At 45.0% G+C, this 18680-nt stretch overlaps 1 protein-coding gene across 1 annotated transcript in view; it reads right to left on the bottom strand.

Annotated features, from left to right (window-relative positions):
- Nucleotides 1-2601: 2601 nt before the first annotated feature.
- GAL (galanin and GMAP prepropeptide) overlaps nucleotides 2602-18680 on the bottom strand; it is a 478330-nt gene continuing 462251 nt past the window's right edge. The window contains exons 4-5 of the mRNA XM_040408922.1: nucleotides 4579-4656; nucleotides 2602-2663 (exon numbers count right to left, since the gene is read on the bottom strand). Of these exons, the coding sequence (XP_040264856.1) occupies nucleotides 2602-2663; nucleotides 4579-4656 (140 nt within the window). The remainder of the gene's footprint in view (nucleotides 2664-4578; nucleotides 4657-18680) is intronic.

The following is an 18680-nucleotide window of genomic DNA, read 5'->3' on the forward strand; positions in this document are numbered from 1 at the left end:
TTTTTGCCGCTGTGAAAGCGACATTATCTGCGCTACATCTCTGTGTAACATGTGCACAGTCTAAAATATCTGACATCCAGGTGTACTTTTTCTGTAGATGGTGTCTGCTGCGACAGTTAAATTACCTGCGCTACATGACATACAGTGACATTCAGTCTAATTTTTTTGCTGCTAGTTCGGCCAGCGACATTACCAGCGCTACATCTCCATTATAACGTTTGCCAATCCTAAATATCAGTGACATTAATTCAGTGTAATTTTTAATTAGACGGTGGTGACAGCAACATTACTAGCGCCAAATCTCTTGTATAAAGTGTGCGCATCCTAAAAATCAGTGACATTCATTCAGTGTAATTTTTTATTAGGCGGTGGTGGCAGCGACATTACAAGCGCTATACCTCCTGTATAACGTGTGCCACATTCTAAAAAATATCAGTGATATTCATTCAGTGTAATTTTTTAACAGGCAGTGGTGGCAGCGACCCTTACTTGCACTATACCTCCTGTATAACGTGTGCGCATCCTAATAATCTGTGACATTCATTCAGTTTATTTTTTTATTAGGAGGTGTGTCAGCGACATTACAAGCGCTTTTGCCAGGGATGCTACATTTCCCTGACGGCACACTGGGTGAAAGTTGTGGAGGCCGGGGGAGCAAGTCGTACCTGAGATGGTACAGGTGCTACTGACGCCAGTACGGGGTTAGTAAGACCGCAATGTGCACCTATCTTTGTTTTTGTTATATTATTTTTACTGTTTATCACATCCACACATTTGCTATCCTGTGTAGGATGTCCATTGTGGTACTTGTGATTGCCATTAGCAGCGGACCAAAAGTGCAGGATCTGCCCCCCTGTATAGATGCACCACTGCATATGGGTTTGAGCACTTCCTGCTTTTTAATACCACGCTATCTATAGTTTGTATATTACATTTTTTGGAGGTGTGTAAACTCCTAGTCTGAATGTGCCTTTATTTACATCCACAGGCAGCATTCTGGTGCACATGTGAGGCCTGGGCTATATCAGCCAGTCTTGCGTGGGGCTCAGAGCTCTCTCCCTCCTCCAACTGTATGCATGGTCACATGCTGGAGGATGCTGGGAGATTGACTGTGAGTCGGACCTTCCGCTCCTGTAATTTGCCCACTGGCTTCTGGTATTGCCCATACAGCCCAGGTAGGTTTTAGCGTTAGGTCCCGAGCTACTTGAGAAACCTTGGCGCGGTGCTCGGGCTCAGACATGTCCTCTGTGACGGACTAAATCGGCACTGGGGCTGCTAGATAAGCCTGAGGGCCAGCCTCCTTCCTGCGGACTATGGACCCAGAACTATGGAGACACCCTCAGACCTTTCGGGGTTACAAGGAACTATGAACCCTGATTTATGTGTGGAATTTATATGCCACATATTTCCTATTGCCCATTAAAGGTGCAGAGTGTGAATTCAGCAACACAAAAAGGGGGTAACTCTGCACTGAGACTCCCACTGATTGTGTTAGTGATGGGATTAAGATAGCTGACTCTAGGAGCAGCCGACTTCTAGATGAGTAGATCACCCTATGATACACTCAGGAGATAATACCATCACATGTGTCTCCTCTCTCCCTATTCATTCATTATGGAGGGGGGGAGGGGGGAAATGTCTGTTTGCATGTTGTTTATGGTTGATTGATTTATGCTAGACTTCTTGAACTGAGTTGGTCTTCAATAAAGTGAGTTCCTATTTTACCTTCAACATAGAGCCTCGTCTCATGTGTGGGGGGAACAGCTATATTTACTCTGGGGATTGCTATCAGTATTATACTCCCCTGGGCTCTCTGCTCCACCATAGCTTTCATTTGGATCTGCATTGAAGATGAGAATATTGTTGAAACAGGGTACCTCCTCGGGGATCTGGTAGGGCTCTCTTTTCCCGTGGGCCCAGTTGTCCTGTGGTGACCACAATTCTTACTGTCTGCAATATGGCTTCACTTATGTCTGTTTCTTTTATATGGGGTTTTGTGAAGTAATATTCAACTGCATTGTATTGTACTTATACTGTATTCTGTGTCATACATGGAGCAATATAGCTCCCAAGTGAACTAAAATAGCTCCCAATTGAATGATGGTTATGGTACAGCATAACGTGTAGCTAATGATAACTCAAATCATATATGAATAACATCAAACAGCAGCTGCTATCTTTTATTGTATAGCTTCATTTTACTTAAGCAAAAATACATTGTAATATCATTGGAATATATTTATAAGTGCATTTTTTTGGACATTGAGTGAAAACATTGATTGGATTAGGCTAGTTTTACACCTGTGCTATAGCTATATGGCAAGCCGTTCCAGCAAAACAGCCTGCTGGAGTTCACAGTATCTGATACTGCCATTCACCACCAGACTGCTTTGACTCACCAGTTTTGTCCAGCCGAAACCCAGAGCTCATGGTGGTAACTGGTTAAATCCCCACCAGTTCCTATGATAGCCAATGGGCTCCGGCGGTGCATGGCCCTATCCGGAAAAGGCCAGAACAGCTTGCCTAATAGCTTTAACGCATGTGTGAAAGTGGCCTTAACATTTCATCATTATACAATCAAATACAAAGGATTTTGTTTTTTCACAGCTGGTTTGTTTCTTCTGAGGACATCAGGGGGGTTAAATTGTCAAGTGCACCAGACTCTGAAAGGAAAGGACAAAAGACAGATTAGGCGGTTACTGGAAAATGAAATAATTATTCTCTAAATATGACATATTTACAAAGAGCTGTTGTGACGGATTTCACTGTGAACGGGAGTAAGCAGCCTACATTGTGTGTGAACACATGCAGGCTGCAGAAGAAAGACGTTTAGGAATTTTTGAGAAAAACCAGTAACAAAAGTTATTTATCACATAATAGATGCAGTACAGTTCAATAAAAAATAATGCAAATGTCCATAGGACTTGGAAACTTCAAATACTTCTAATAAATTTGTAAATAACTGGTGGCTCACCAAGCAATACCGTGTGTAGGTGCTCAGGTTTAGCTGATTCACCCAATCAGAGAAAGTAGGATATAAATGTAATAAAACCGGCACTCTTCACTTGGTTGACCACACAGAGAGCAATATGAGTAAGTAAAATATATATTTAAGCAAATATGTAAGAGGGGCACACCTACATCTGATTCACACCAAACGCTAATCAATGTTTAGTATTAATATTTAAAAATGTATTAAATACAGTTTAATATAATATGCTGTTTTCCTTGCAACTTGGAGGGTGAGCCATCCCAATATTTTCTACACAAAATATATATTTATTTGAACCTCGATCATAAAAATATATTGGGAGAAATGTCCCTTAAGTAGAAGGGGAAGGGAGTGGGTATTACCCTTCCATGATTGGACTAAAAAATAATACATATAATAGATACATAAAAAGTTGAAAAAAATTGCATAGATGGTAAAAAATTCCAAGTTAAAAAATGGAAAATTTATTAAAAAAATGTATTAAAAAATGCATATGAGGTGCATGTATTAGTTTCACCCTTCTGGTGGGGAGGGAGGTTCCTCGTATTTGTAGTCCCACGTCAGTAATATAGATTTCCTCAATGGTAGCCTATAATCCGGCGTGAAATAGTTAATGTACAAATGTATAGGTGCAGAATGATCAGTCAGTGATCATCTCCACCATATATCCCTATACATTGATCTCCCAATAGATGATTCAATAATAGATGTCGTTCTGTGGTCTCTAAATTAGGGATCCGTTGATAGATCCAGATAATTTTTAATGAGATGATTTCCTTAGTTGGAAAGTTAATAATATACTTGGGTTATCTCCTTATTTTAAGTTATATGCCAGTCATGTAAACAGTAGAGTACATTAAGGTACATAGGGTGAATGTATCAGTCAGTTGTTATGCCTGGTGTGGCATACCACACACTGTCAGGCTCACACTCTAACTGAAAATACCTTCTCCGTTGATTTCGCTTGTTACAGCTGCCGATGCGCCTTCCAGGGTTGTATACTGTGGATTTTCTCCTTCGGCGTCCCACGTGTGTGTGACGTCACTGGCATCCCATGTGTTTCGGGTCTGTTCGGCGTTCTCTGTGTTTGCGGTCTTTTCCCTCCCCCTTCTACTTAAGGGACATTTCTCCCAATATATTTTTATGATCGAGGTTCAAATAAATATATATATTTTTTTACTCATATTGCTCTCTGTGTGGTCAATCAAGTGAAGAGTACCGGTTTTATTACATTTACACTTCTAATAACTTGCATGTGTTGTTTTATGCAAGCAAAGGCTTTAGATTGCATATATGACTGTTTCTCATTTTTTTGTGAATTTATTTTAAGATAAGGATGAAATTTTTGTTTTATGGTCTTGGCTAGAGGGTTGGAAATATTCCATTACTGGTTACATAGAGCCAGGGCATTCACTCTTTTCAAGTGATAAGTGATTGGATGAAAATAAATCCTTTTGGTATACTGGTATCATACAAAGATAGTTCTCTATGGCTCATGAGAAACATGAGTTTTGATCAGTAGTATCTTCTAGAGGCTATCATTAGATTTTTTGTTATGCTAGCAGACAGTGTCTACTTGCACTTACCTTTCAGGTGTAAATAAGTTAAAAATTCAATCAGTGTACGCAGTATGTGGTCGTCAGATATGGTTCTAAAAAAGTTTCCTGAAAAACATAAACAATTATTAAAACGTCAAATTAAAGATCCATGAACATTAGTGTGAGCATTGTGAGTAGAGAATTACAAGGAGTAAAGTTTATTATTCTAAATGTTGACCAATCTTTTGTTTGCAGAGATGAGTGAATTCATTGTAAACTAATAGAATATGTTACAAATTTCCCCAAAATATGGATCCTAGAGAATCCAAAACTTTAGCAATTCATTTTGAATGAATTGCTCAAAATAACATTTATTATTTTACAGACCAGAAGACAGTACAGCAGGGCAGAAATGATAGAGTATCACATGAAAACGGTCTGTGCCCTGGCCGGCAGGCTTGTAAATAAATCCCTGCAGTCAGCCAACCAGGAGGGAATATATTGACATATCAGACCCCAACCAGGAAATGCATGTGTGTGCAGGGGTTCACCCATGGGTGGGGGAGGAGTCGAACGGGCCTGGACCCCCCTAGAAACAGTCCGATTTTTTTTTACCCTTGAGCAGCCTCTGAACTAAATTTTATCTGCATCCACTAGACACAGATACAATTTCCATATTCCATAGTCTCTCCATATGCTCTAACCCTCATACTGACCCCCTAACAGTAAAACTGTTCCCTAGCCCTAATGCGACCTCTAATTCTATGCCTAATCCTAACCCCAATACCGACCCTAATACTGGCCCAATACTGGCCCTAACTTTAATAATGACCCCTAGGCCTAATACTGAACCCTAATTCTAATTCTAATCCTAACCCTAATACACTGACCCTAGTAAAACTGACCTGACCCTTAACCATAACACTGACCCTAATACTGACCCTAACCACAATATTGACCCTAACCCTAATACTAATCCTAATATGAACCCTAATGCTATTACTATTAATAACTGCAATACCAATTCTATCCCTAATACTGACTCCTAACTGTAATACTAATCCTAACCCTAATATTTACCCCAAAACTAATACTGGCCCTAATATATTAACCCTAAGTCTGACCCTAACCTTAACTACAACCCCCAATACCTCATGTACTTCACATAGTGACCGAATATGTCCAGATATATCTGTACCCACTGCATCTTTTATACCTCATATCTGACACATAGTATATACAAATACGTCAGGTATGAAGTTTAATTGATGCAGTGCGTACAGATATATAGTATATACAGCAGTGTACGGATATGTGAGGTATGAGGTAGAATAGATAGTAACTACAGATACAGTTAGGTCCATATATATTTGGGCAGAGATAACATTTTTCTAATCTTTGTTCTGTACATTACCACAATGGATTTTGAACAAAACAATTCAGATGCAGTTGACGTTCAGACTTTCAGCTTTAATTCAGTGGGTTGAACAAAATGATTGCACAAAAATGTGAGGAACTAAAGCATTTTTTAAACTCAATCCCTTCATTTCAGGGGCTCTAAAGTAATTGGACAAATTAAATAATTGTAAATGAAATGTTCATTTCTAAAACTTGGTTGAAAACCCTTTGTTGGCAATGACTGCCTGAAGTCTTGAACTCATGGACATCACCAGACGCTGTTTCCTCCTTTTAAATGCTCTGCCAGGCCTTTACTGCAGCGGCTTTCAGTTGCTGTTTGTTTGTGGGCCTTTCTGTCTGAAGTTTAGTCTTTAACAAGTGAAATTCTCATTTGGGTTCAGATCACTTTTTTGCTTTAATAAACTCCTGGGTTGCTTTGGCTCTATGTTTTGGGTCATTGTCCATCTGTATTATGAAACGCCGACCAATCAGTTTGGCTGCATTTGGCTGGATTTGAGCACACAGTATGTCTCTGAAAACCCAAGAATTCATCTAGCTGCTTCTGTCCTGTGTCACATAATCAATAAACACTAGGGACCCAGTGCCACTGGCAGTCATGCATGCCCAAGCCATCACACTGCCTCCGCCGTGTTTTACAGATGATGTTGTATGCTTTGGATCATGAGCTGTACCATGCCTTCGTCATTTTTTTTTAGCAAAGTCCAATCTAGCCTTGTAATTCTTGAGGCTTATGAGTGGCTTGCACCGTGCAGTGAACCCTCTGTATTTACTTTCATGCAGTCTTCTCTTTATGGTAGATTTGGATATTGATACGCCTATATCCTGGAGAGTGTTGTTCACTTGGTTGGCTGTTGTGAAGGGGTTTCTCTTCACCATGGTAATTATTCTGCAATCTTACACCAATGTTGTCTTCCGTGGGCGTCCAGGGCTTTTTGCATTGTTGAGCAGTGATGAGCGGCAGGGACAATATTCGAATTTGCGATATTTCACGAATATTTGGGCGAATGTTCATCATATATTCGCGAATTCGCGATCTCCAGTCATTATTTTCTTGATTGCGAAAATCGGCAATCGGCAATCTGAAAATTCAACACTACTCCTAAAGTAAAAGATATTGCAGCCTTCTCATTGGCCCACAAGCAAGAGGCAGTGAGGGATCATGGGTACTGATGAAAAAAAATCTAGAATATTCGCGATTACTAAGATGTAGCACTTTATTCTAGATATTCGCAAATTCTCGAAGTGCCAATATTTGCGATAAAAATTTGCGATTAGAATATTCGCGATCAACACTATTGTTGAGGTCACCAGTGCTTTCTTTCTCAGGATGTACCAAACTATAGATTTTGCCACTCCTATTAGTGTAGCAATTTATCGGATGGGTTTTTTCTGTTTTTGCAGATGACGGATGCTTGTTTCACCTGCATTGAGAGAGCTCCTTTGACTGCATGTTTACTTCTCAGCAAAATCTCCAAAATGCAAGCACCACACCTAAAATCAACTCCAGGCTTTTTATGTGCTTAATTGAAAATGAAATAATGAAGGAATTGCCCACACCTGCCCATGAAACAGCCTTTGAATCAATTGTCCAATTACTTTTTGTCCCTTTAAAAACAGGGTGCCACATGTAAAGGAGCTGAAACACCTAAACCCTTTTTTCAATTTTAATGTGGATACCCTCAAATGAAAGCTAAAAGTCTGGACTTTATGTCCATGTCCATTATATAACTATGCAATTTTCAGGTTGTTTTGGACGGCACTCCGTAATAGGGTTCCGGTGCTCAGCGGTAATGGCAATCAATATATAAGATATATGACCACGGCACTCGTTTTTAGTAAACAGTTGTATTTATTATTCCATCTAGAAATAGACGACATATAGGCTAAGGCCAACGTTTCGGTCTCATCCCGAGACCTTGATCACGGCCTGAATACGAGATACGTCTGGTGCGACCATCCACCGCACCAGACGTATCTCATATTCAGGCCGTGATCAAGGTCTCGGGATGAGACCGAAACGTTGGCCTTAGCCTATATGTCGTCTATTTCTGGATGGAATAATAAATACAACTGTTTACTAAAAACGAGTGCCGCGGTCATATATCTTATACATTATATAACTATAACTTGAATATGTTTAGTAAACAGATAATAAAAACAAAATTTGTGTCAGTGTCCAAATATATATGGACCTAACTGTATATAGTTTATACAGCAGTATACTGATGTTACGTATAATAGATTTAGTGGGTACAGATATATCAATAAACTGTTGTGTATACTATATATCTGTATTTACTACATATTTTATACCTTGTACCTCACATATCAGTACTAGAGATGTCCCGAATAGTTCGCTGGCGAATAGTTCCCGGCGAACATAGCTTGTTCGCGTTCGCCACGGCAGGCGAACATATGCGATGTTCGGTCCGCCCCCTGTTCGTCATCATTGAGTAAACTTTGACCCTGTACCTCACAGTCAGCAGACACATTCCAGCCAATCAGCAGCAGACCCTCCCTCCCAGACCCTCCCACCTCCTGGACAGCATCCATTTTAGATTCATTCGGAAGCTGCATTCTTAGTGAGAGGAGGGACAGTGTAGCTGCTGCTGATTTAATAGGGAAATCGATAGCTAGGCTAGTGCATTCAGTGTCCACTACAGTCCTGAAGGACTTATCGATCTCTGCTTTTTAGGGCTAGAACGTCTGCTTTTTTTTTTTTTTCCTGTGTAATCTAATTGCAGTTGCCTGCCTGCCAACGTGTGTGTCAGGCTCACAGCGTATACTGTGCCCACTTGCCCAGTGCCACCACTCATATCTGGTGTCACAATAGCTTGCATTTAAAAAAATAATAATACTTTTTTGACTGTAATATAATAGCAGTCAGTTTCCAGCACGCGTTTGCGTTTCAGGGTCTGCCAGGGCACAGTGTCACACCAGTGCAACTCATGTCTGGTGTAACAGTGGTGCACATTTAAAAAAAATATATATATTTGACTAATAGATTGAATAGCAGTTAGTTGTCTGCAAGCGTGTGTGTCAGGCCTACAGCGTCTACTCTGCCAACTTCTGCCAGTGCACAGTGCCACTCATATCTGGTGTCACAGTAGCTTGCACGCATAGTACAACTTAACTAATCTAAAAAAAAAATGACAGGCAGAGGCAGGCCACCCTGCAGGGGCCGTCGTGGTCGTGGTGCTGTGATTCCCTTTGGCCCTAGAATAATGCCCAGTGTTCAGAGGCCACGTACCCTGAACTCGAAAAGTTCTGAGGACATAGTTGATTGGCTAACACAGGACACCCAATCTTCTACAGCTTCCGCTCGGAACCTTGACGCACCATCCTTCTCCAGCTTAGCTTCAGGCACCTCTCAAGTTATCACTCAAACCGCCTGCCGCCACCACCAACACTAGCACCACAGCCGCTTCACTTGATCTGTCAGAGGAGTTATTTACACATCAGTTGGAAGAAATGAGTGATGCGCGACCATTATTGCCAGAGAATGTACAAAACAGGGATATGTCTCAGTCAAGCAGCATTAGGCTACTTTAACACTAGCGTTCGGGTGTCCGCTCGTGCGCACCGTTTGAAGGGGCTCACGAGCGGCCCCGAACGCATCCGTCTGGCCCCAATGCATTCTCAGTGGAGGCGGATCCACTGAGAATGCATCCGCCTGCCAGCGTTCAGCCTCCGCTCCGCTCAGTGAGCGGACACCTGAACGCTGCTTGCAGCGTTCGGGTGAACGCCTGGCCGTGCGGAGGCGAGCGGATCCGTCCAGACTTACAATGTAAGTCAATGGGGACGGATCCGCTTGAAGATGACACAATATGGCTCAATCTTCAAGCGGATCCGTTCCCCATTGACTTTCAATGTAAAGTCTGAACGGATCCGCTCAGACAACTTTCACACTTAGAAAATTTTCTAAGTTTTAATGCAGACGCATCCGTTCTGAACGGATGCGAACGTCTGCATTATCGGAGCGGATCCGTCTGATGAAACATCAGACGGATCCGCTCCGAACGCTAGTGTGAAAGTAGCCTTACACACATGGACGTACGGTGTGATGATGATGATGTTGTACCCGCTGCTGCTTCCTTTGCTGAGTTGTCAGATACAAGTGAAGCGGTTAATGATGATGATGTGTCCGTGGATGTCACGTGGGTGCCCGCTACAAGAGAAGAAGAACAGGGGGAAAGTTCAGATGGGGAGACAGAGAGGAGGAGGAGACGAGTTGGAAGCAGGGGGAGGTCGTCGCAAGGAGCTAGTGGCACAGTCAGACAGCATGCATCGGCACCCTGGGTGAGCCAGACAGCACGCCAATCAACGCATGCTGTTGCCACCACCAGAATGCCGTCATTGCAGAGATCAGCAGTGTGGCATTTCTTTGGTTTGTCTGCCTCTGACAACAGCGATGTCATTTGCAACCTGTGCCAAAAGAAACTGAGTCGTGGGAAGTCCAACACCCACCTAGGTACAACTGCTTTGCGAAGGCACATGATCGCACATCACAAACGCCTATGGGATCAACACATGAGTACAAGCAGCACACAAACTCAAAGCCGCCATCCTCCTCCTGGTCCAGCATCTTCAGCCATGTCAACCACTGCTGTCCTCCTTGCCCCCTCTCAACCATCCGCCACTCCGTCTCTCGCCTTAAGCAGTTCCTGCTCATCTCCCCACAGTCAGGTGTCTGTTAAGGACATGTTTGAGCGTAAGAAGCCAATGTCACAAAGTCACCCCCTTGCCGGCGTCTGACAGCTGGCTTGTCGGAACTCTTAGCCCGCCAGCTTTTACCATACAAGCTGGTGGAGTCTGAGGCGTTCCAAAAATATGTAGCTATTGGGACACCGCAGTGGACGGTACCCGGCCGAAATTTCTTTGCACAAAAGGCAATCCCCAACCTGTACTCGATTGTGCAAAAGGAAGTAATGGCATGTCTGGCACACAGTGTTGGGGCAAGGGTCCATCTGACCACTGATACCTGGTCTGCAAAGCACGGTCAGGGCAGGTATATCACCTACACTGCGCATTGGGTAAACCTGCTGACAGCTGCCAAGCATGGAATGCGTAGCTCTGCAGAGGAGTTGGTGACACCGCCACGACTTGCAGGCAGGCCTGCTGCCACCTCCTCTACTTCTCCTACTCCATCCTCTTCCATAACCTCCTCGGCTGAGTCCTCTTCTGCTGCTGCGTCTTGCTCCACATCAACGGCACCCCCCCCAGCTCCCCAGGGGCTATTCCACATCCCGGATACGGCAATGTCAGGCCGTCTTGGGGTTGACTTGCCTGAAAGCAGAGAGTCACACCGGACCAGCACTCCTGTCCGCCCTGAACGCACAGGTGGATCAGTGGCTGACTCCGCACCAATTGGAGATCGGCAAAGTGGTGTGTAACAACGGAAGCAATTTGTTGGCGGCATTGAATTTGGGCAAGTTGACACATGTGCCGTGCATGGCACATGTGTGTAATCTGATCGTACAACGCTTTGTGCATAAGTACCCAGGCTTACAGGACGTCCTGAAGCAGGCCAGGAAGGTGTGTGGCCATTTCAGGCGTTCCTACACGAACATGGCACACTTTTCAGATATCCAGCGGTGAAACAACATGCCAGTGAGGCGCTTGATTTGCGACAGCCCGACACATTGGAATTCAACACTCCTAATGTTCGACCGCCTGCTCTAACAAGAAAAAGCCGCTAACGAGTATTTGTATGACCGGGGTGCTAGGACAGCCTCTGCGGAGCTGGGAATTTTTTTGCCACGTTACTGGACGCTCATGCGCAATGCCTGTAGGCTCATGCGTCCTTTTGAGGAGGTGACAAACCTAGCCAGTCGCACCGAAGGCACCATCAGCGACATCATCCCATTTGTTTTCTTCCTGGAGCGTTCCCTGAGAAGAGTGCTGGATCAGGCCGTAGATGAGCGTGAAGAGGAAGAGGAAGAGTTGTGGTCACCATCACCACCAGAAACAGCCTTATCAGCATCGCTTGCTGGACCTGCGGCAACGCTGGAAGAGGATTGTGAGGAAGAGGAGTCAGAGGAGGAATGTGGCTTTGAGGAGGAGGAGGAGGAAGACCAACCACAACAGGCATCCCAGGGTGCTCGTTGTCACCTATCTGGTACCCGTGGTGTTGTACATGGCTGGGGGGAAGAACATACCTTCAGTGACATCACTGAGGACGAGGAACGGGACATGAGTAGCTCGGCATCCAACCTTGTGCAAATGGGGTCTTTCATGCTGTCGTGCCTGTTGAGGGACCATCGTATAAAAAGGCTGAAGGAGAACGACCTGTACTGGGTGTCCACGCTACTAGACCCCCGGTATAAGCAGAAAGTGCCTGAAATGTTACCGAATTACCGCAAGTCGGAAAGGATGCAGCAGTTCCAAAATAAATTAAAAAGTATCCTCTACACAGCGTATAAGGGTGATGTCACAGCACAACGGGAATCTAACAGGGGAAGAGGTGAAAGTAATCCTCCTCCTCCCACGACCACGCCGGCAAGGAAAGGATGCTTTACAGACGTGTTGTTAATGGAGGACATGCAGAGCTTTTTAAGTCCTACGCATTGCCACAGCCCTTCGGGGTCCACCCTCAGAGAACGACTCGACCGACAGGTAGCAGACTACCTCGCCTTAACTGCAGATATTGACACTCTGAGGAGCGATGAACCCCTTGATTACTGGGTGTGCAGGCTTGACCTGTGACCTGAGCTATCCCAATTTGCGATAGAACTTCTGGCCTGCCCCGCTTTAAGTGTCCTGTCAGAAAGGACCTTCAGTGCAGCAGGAGGTATTGTCACTGAGAAGAGAAGTCGCCTAGTTCAAAAAAGTCTAGATTACCTCACCTTTATTAAGATGAATGAGGGATGGATCCCGAAGGTACTGACAGTGGGCGATACATTTGACTAAAAAAGGCCTGATGAGATGAGCTGCCTTGGGCTAAAAAAGGTCCACACGCTGCTGTATTTTATCTCTGAATGCCGGATGACTTGCGTGACTTATCCGCCACCATCTATGGTTCAAGACGCAATGTTTTAGGGCACTTTCTGCCTGGGAAACAAACATTAATTTTTCTGTAGCAGCGGCTGCAACAATACCTCATTTTTCAGGCATGTGTACATGCCTAATTTTTCTGGCCTCTGGTGCTGCACTGTGGCTTTAAAAACCAAACAAAAAAAAAGGCCCATACATGTGTCAATTCCCCTTCGTGATCGTTACCTTGTCGTGGTGAAGGGGCTTGCGTATCATGAAGCGACCACCTCTATGAGTGTGTTGGCAATGGCAATGTTGGCACACCCCAGATGATAAGGTCGTTGCTTCATTGTGAACAGACCAAAAGCGATCGGCTGGATAATTTTGCATAGAAAAAACATTAATTTTCTTTGTGATCATCTAAGGTGATCATTAAAGCCTACTAGGCCAACAATGGGCCCACACTGCAGAATCATTGTTTTCTGGGTCACTTAACTGTCACTGAACTACCTCAGCACGACCATAGGCTTTGTAAAACCCCCATCACCTGCAATCTCCCAAACGTGCACACGAGCACAGTCATAACTACACCAAGATTGACGCATAGAGGTATAAAATTTATGTCATGAGTGTGTCAACTATTGACAACTCTTTGTGGTTGTCTAAAATCTATTCCATACACGTCGCCAGATAGGGGACGTAACAGGGATTAAATTGATAAGAATAGAACTATTTAACACACCACTCCTATCTGGTGGCACATTAGATTACACGCGCAGTGCAGCAAATTTGAAGTAGGAGGACCGACCAAGCATCTTTTTCCATCTCCCGTTCCTAAAATCGATGCCATATACACGTCCCCTGATAGGGGACATAACAGGAATTAAACTGATAAGAATAGAACAACATAACACACCACAACGATCTGTTGGCACATTAGATTGCACGCGCAGTGCACCAAATCTGAAGTAGGAGGACCGACCAAGCATATTTTTCCATCTCCCCGTTCCTAAAATCGATGCCATATACACGTCCCCTGATAGGGGACGTAACAGGGATTAAATTAATAAGAATAGGACAACATAACACACCACAACTATCTGGTGGCACATTAGATTGCACGCGCAGTGCCCCAAATTTGAAGTAGGAGGACCGACCAAGCATCTTTTCCCATCTCCCTGTTCCTAAAATCGATGCCATATGCACCTCCCCTGATAGGGGACATAACAGGAATTAAACTGATAAGAATAGAACAACATAACACACCACAACGATCTGTTGGCACATTAGATTGCACGCGCAGTGCACCAAATCTGAATTAGGAGGACCGATCAAGCATATTTTTCCATCTCCCCGTTCCTAAAATCGATGCCATATACACATCCCCTGATAGGGGACGTAACAGGGATTAAATTGATAAGAATAGGACAACATAACACACCACAACTATCTGGTGGCACATTAGATTGCACGCGCAGTGCCCCAAATTTGAAGCAGGAGGACCGACCAAGCATCTTTTTCCATCTCCCTGTTCCTAAAATCGATGCCATATGCACGTTCCCTGATATGGGACATAACAGGGATTAAACTGATAGGAATAGTACTACTTAACACACCTTATAATAACGCAGAGAGAGGAGTCTGAAGAAGAGGAGTCAGAGGAGGAAAGTGGCTTTGAGGAGGTGGAAGACCAACCACAGCAGGCGACCCTGGGAGCTTGTTGTCATCTTTCGGGGACCCTTGGTGTTGTACGTGGCTGGGTGGAGGAAGAGACCTTCAATGACATCAGTGAGGACAAGGAACGGGACATGGCTAGCTTGGTATCCAACCTTGTGCAAATGGGGAGTTTGTGGTTGTGCAAATGGGATGTTTGCAGTGCGTTAAATGGCGAGTTTGGTCTGTCACTGTGAAGCGGGCGTAACCCTTACACTACCTGATCAATACAACATCATACCTGATGTTTTAAAGCACGTTATTCCAAACAATTTAGGAATGTTAGGTGATTTATGCCCTTTATGGATTAAAACCAGACTCTGCGTCAACTATGTAATTTTCCATGGGAGTTTTGCCATGGATCCCCCTCCGGCATGCCACAGTCCAGGTGTTAGTCCCCTTGAAACAACTTTTCTATCACTATTGTGACCAGAAAGAGTCCCTGTGGGTTTTAAAATTCGCCTGCCTATTGAAGTCTATGGCGGTTCGCGAAGATTTGCGAAAATTCGCCGTTCGCGAACGGAAAATTTTATGTTCGCGACTTCTCTAATCAGTACTCATCTGTATATACTCTATATCTATACACACTGCATGTATTATATTGTATAATAGATGCAGTGTGTACAGATATATAGTATATACTGCAGTGCACTGATATGTGAGGTACGAGGAATAAATTACACTGCATTTATTATACCTCGTGCAGTACCTCACATATCCTCTTCTATATATCATTTATATCTGTACAAATTGCATCTATAATAACATATAATAGATAAAGTGGATACAGATAAATTTGTACCTTGTACCTTAAAATATCAGTACGGCCTCATGCACACGACCGTTGTTTTATTCCGTGTCCGTTGTTTCGTCATTCGTGATTTTCTGCGGACCCATTGACTTTCAATGGGTCCGTTGAAAACTCAGCTAATGCACCGTTTTCATCCGCGTCCATGATACGTGGTTCCAGTCCGTCAAAAAAATATTGTGGCGAAACCGACCTCGCCACTGGGTTTTGGAGAGGACTGGCTGCTGGCCTCTTGCCCCAGGATTATGGGCCATATACTAACTTTTAAACCCCTGAACCGATTCAAGTGAATTTTGGATAGGTTTGTCCCAAAGTTATACTGTTTAGATTGATGTAAGTTATATTTATGGCCAATGTAAACTCACAAAGTTGTAACAATTTATAATAAGTGTAACTTGTCAGCTTGGGAGGAAAATGCTGGGTGTGTTTCTATTGTGCCATTGTCCCATTGTGTGTTTAAATGGTGATGTCTGTTCTGTTGTCCTCACATGTGTATTGGCGATCTCCCTTTGTCCTCAGAGATAATTGGATTGCTCCTCAGGTTGTCTCCGGGACAGAGAGGAGGAGACCATGATGCATTGTGGGGATATGTTGTATTTGTCCTATGTCACAGTCTTCATTCTGGTCCTCTGGGGGCGTGAACGATTGGTTGCTGTAGTTACATTGTATGTGTTGTAAATTACTGATTGGTTGTATTTCAAACCCCTGTGGGCAGTACTATGTTTGTGGTTTATGAATAAAAGAGGCTGTACGTGAAGTACAGTCAGACCACTGCTTGACCCTCAACACGGAGCCTTGTCTCGTTATTGGGGGGATTCACTGTATGCTGTTAGAAGACCGATTGCCAGAAGTGTAAGTTGATTCCTGTTCGTCTGCTAGCAGCTATTCGTGAGGTTCCAGTTTGGAGTGCTACTTTGTATCCAGTTCGGGAGGTTGGTGTCCTGCAGTAGCTGTGCCTGTCTCTCAGAAAGGGGCTTATCGCCTAAACGGATTTTAACCCCTTGTCTGCTGAAACGGTCCGTTACATTGGTGGCAAGCAGCGGGATCGTTCCTACATCCAGAAGGACAGCTACAGGAGACACCATTTCTGTGGATTCTACAATTTAAGGAAAACGCATGTCCCAGTACAGCGACCCTAAAAGCACCAGGATGGAACCAGCAGTGTTATATGAGGAGGAGGACCTGGATGGAAGGGATGCATTAAGGAAAGGCATCTGGTACCAGGCCCTGGATAATCTACAATACCAGCGGGGTGAGAGTCTCCCCAGTGAAGAGCAGCGGTTGCAGAAGCAAGTGGCCCTGCGGATGCCCTTCCTGGGAGAGCAGCCCCTGGAGGAATGGGTGAAGGAACTAGAGCACCGGGTATGGCAGGAGCTATGGCTGGAGGATGCCTACCAGGCGCTCTGGTGGTATATGGCACAGTATATACCCTGGACAGCCGAACATGACAAGCCAGAGGGAGAGGCGTTTGATGGTCCTGGCTTGTTATGGGAGTCCTTTGAAGAGCCTGACTTCGGGAGCCCTGCACAGTCCAGACTTCAGGACATTTTCTATGAGAGGGAGTCTAGGCATGAGTGGGATGACCCCCATGAGGTAGAGCAAGACCTGGCTCACCTAGCAACCCTGGAGTGGGAACTGGAGCAGGACTACCGAGATCTCTTCCACTCCATTGAGAAGGCTCAGCAGGACGGTAAGGTGACAGACCCAGATCCAGACCCATTCAGCTGGGCAGATATTGTAGAGTGTTACTGGGAAGGACCCCAGGTGGCCGGTAGAGATGGGACCGAGGTCTCTCCACCGGTCCTGCAGGGAATTGGGAGCCCAGTCTCCATTCCCCAGCGGCAGTGTGAAGTGCAGGGAGAGGAGAGCAGCGTCCTCCCACCCCAGCGGCAGGCTGAGTTACAGGGGGCAGAGGTAGTTGTTCCTGCCCCCCAGCAGCAGAGTGATATGCCGGGAAGGCAGTGTGAAGTGCAGGGAGAGGAGAGCAGCGTCCTCCCTCCCCAGCGGCAGGCTGAGGTACAAGGGGCAGAGGTAGTTGTTCCTGCCCCCCAGCAGCAGAGTGATATGCCGGGAAGGCAGTGTGAAATGCAGGGAGAGGAGAGCAGCGTCCTCCCTCCCCAGCGGCAGGCGGAGTTACAGGGGGCAGAGACAGTCGGTCCTGTCCCCCAGCGGCAGAGTGTCAAGCAGGGAATAGAGAGCCCAGTCTCCTTTCCCCAGCCACAGGACACTGTATTGGGAGCGGAGGCGGTCGGTCGCCCTCCCCAGCGGCCGGAAGTATGTATGGGAGAGGAGCTTGTTACCCCCTCTCTCCAGCGGCAGCTTAACGCACCAGGGAGAGACAGCAAGCCCCACAACAGTGCAGATGGGACCGTGGTCTCTGCACTTACAGCACAGGGGGTAGAGACAGTCGGTCTCCCCCTCCAACAACCAGACTCCAAGCCAGGGAGCAACACAGAGACCGGGAGTACCAGCTTCCAACATAACCTTGGTGGACTCACTGGACAGAGACAGGCTACTAAAGTCAACAGGTCCAGTATTTGGTTGTGGGTGGGCTGCCAGACTAACTCAGGTACCGATCGGCGTGAGGTCAGGTATCTGGTTAGTCTTCCCTGGGGGGGGGGGGGAGATGTGTGGCGAAACCGACCTCGCCACTGGGTTTTGGAGAGGACTGGCTGCTGGCCTCTTGCCCCAGGATTATGGGCCATATACTAACTTTTAAACCCCTGAACCGATTCAAGTGAATTTTGGATAGGTTTGTCCCAAAGTTATACTGTTTAGATTGATGTAAGTTATATTTATGGCCAATGTAAACTCACAAAGTTGTAACAATTTATAATAAGTGTAACTTGTCAGCTTGGGAGGAAAATGCTGGGTGTGTTTCTATTGTGCCATTGTCCCATTGTGTGTTTAAATGGTGATGTCTGTTCTGTTGTCCTCACATGTGTATTGGCGATCTCCCTTTGTCCTCAGAGATAATTGGATTGCTCCTCAGGTTGTCTCCGGGACAGAGAGGAGGAGACCATGATGCATTGTGGGGATATGTTGTATTTGTCCTATGTCACAGTCTTCATTCTGGTCCTCTGGGGGCGTGAACGATTGGTTGCTGTAGTTACATTGTATGTGTTGTAAATTACTGATTGGTTGTATTTCAAACCCCTGTGGGCAGTACTATGTTTGTGGTTTATGAATAAAAGAGGCTGTACGTGAAGTACAGTCAGACCACTGCTTGACCCTCAAC

This window comes from Bufo bufo, chromosome 10 (assembly GCF_905171765.1).
Source record: "Bufo bufo chromosome 10, aBufBuf1.1, whole genome shotgun sequence".
Classification (NCBI taxonomy): domain Eukaryota; kingdom Metazoa; phylum Chordata; class Amphibia; order Anura; family Bufonidae; genus Bufo; species Bufo bufo.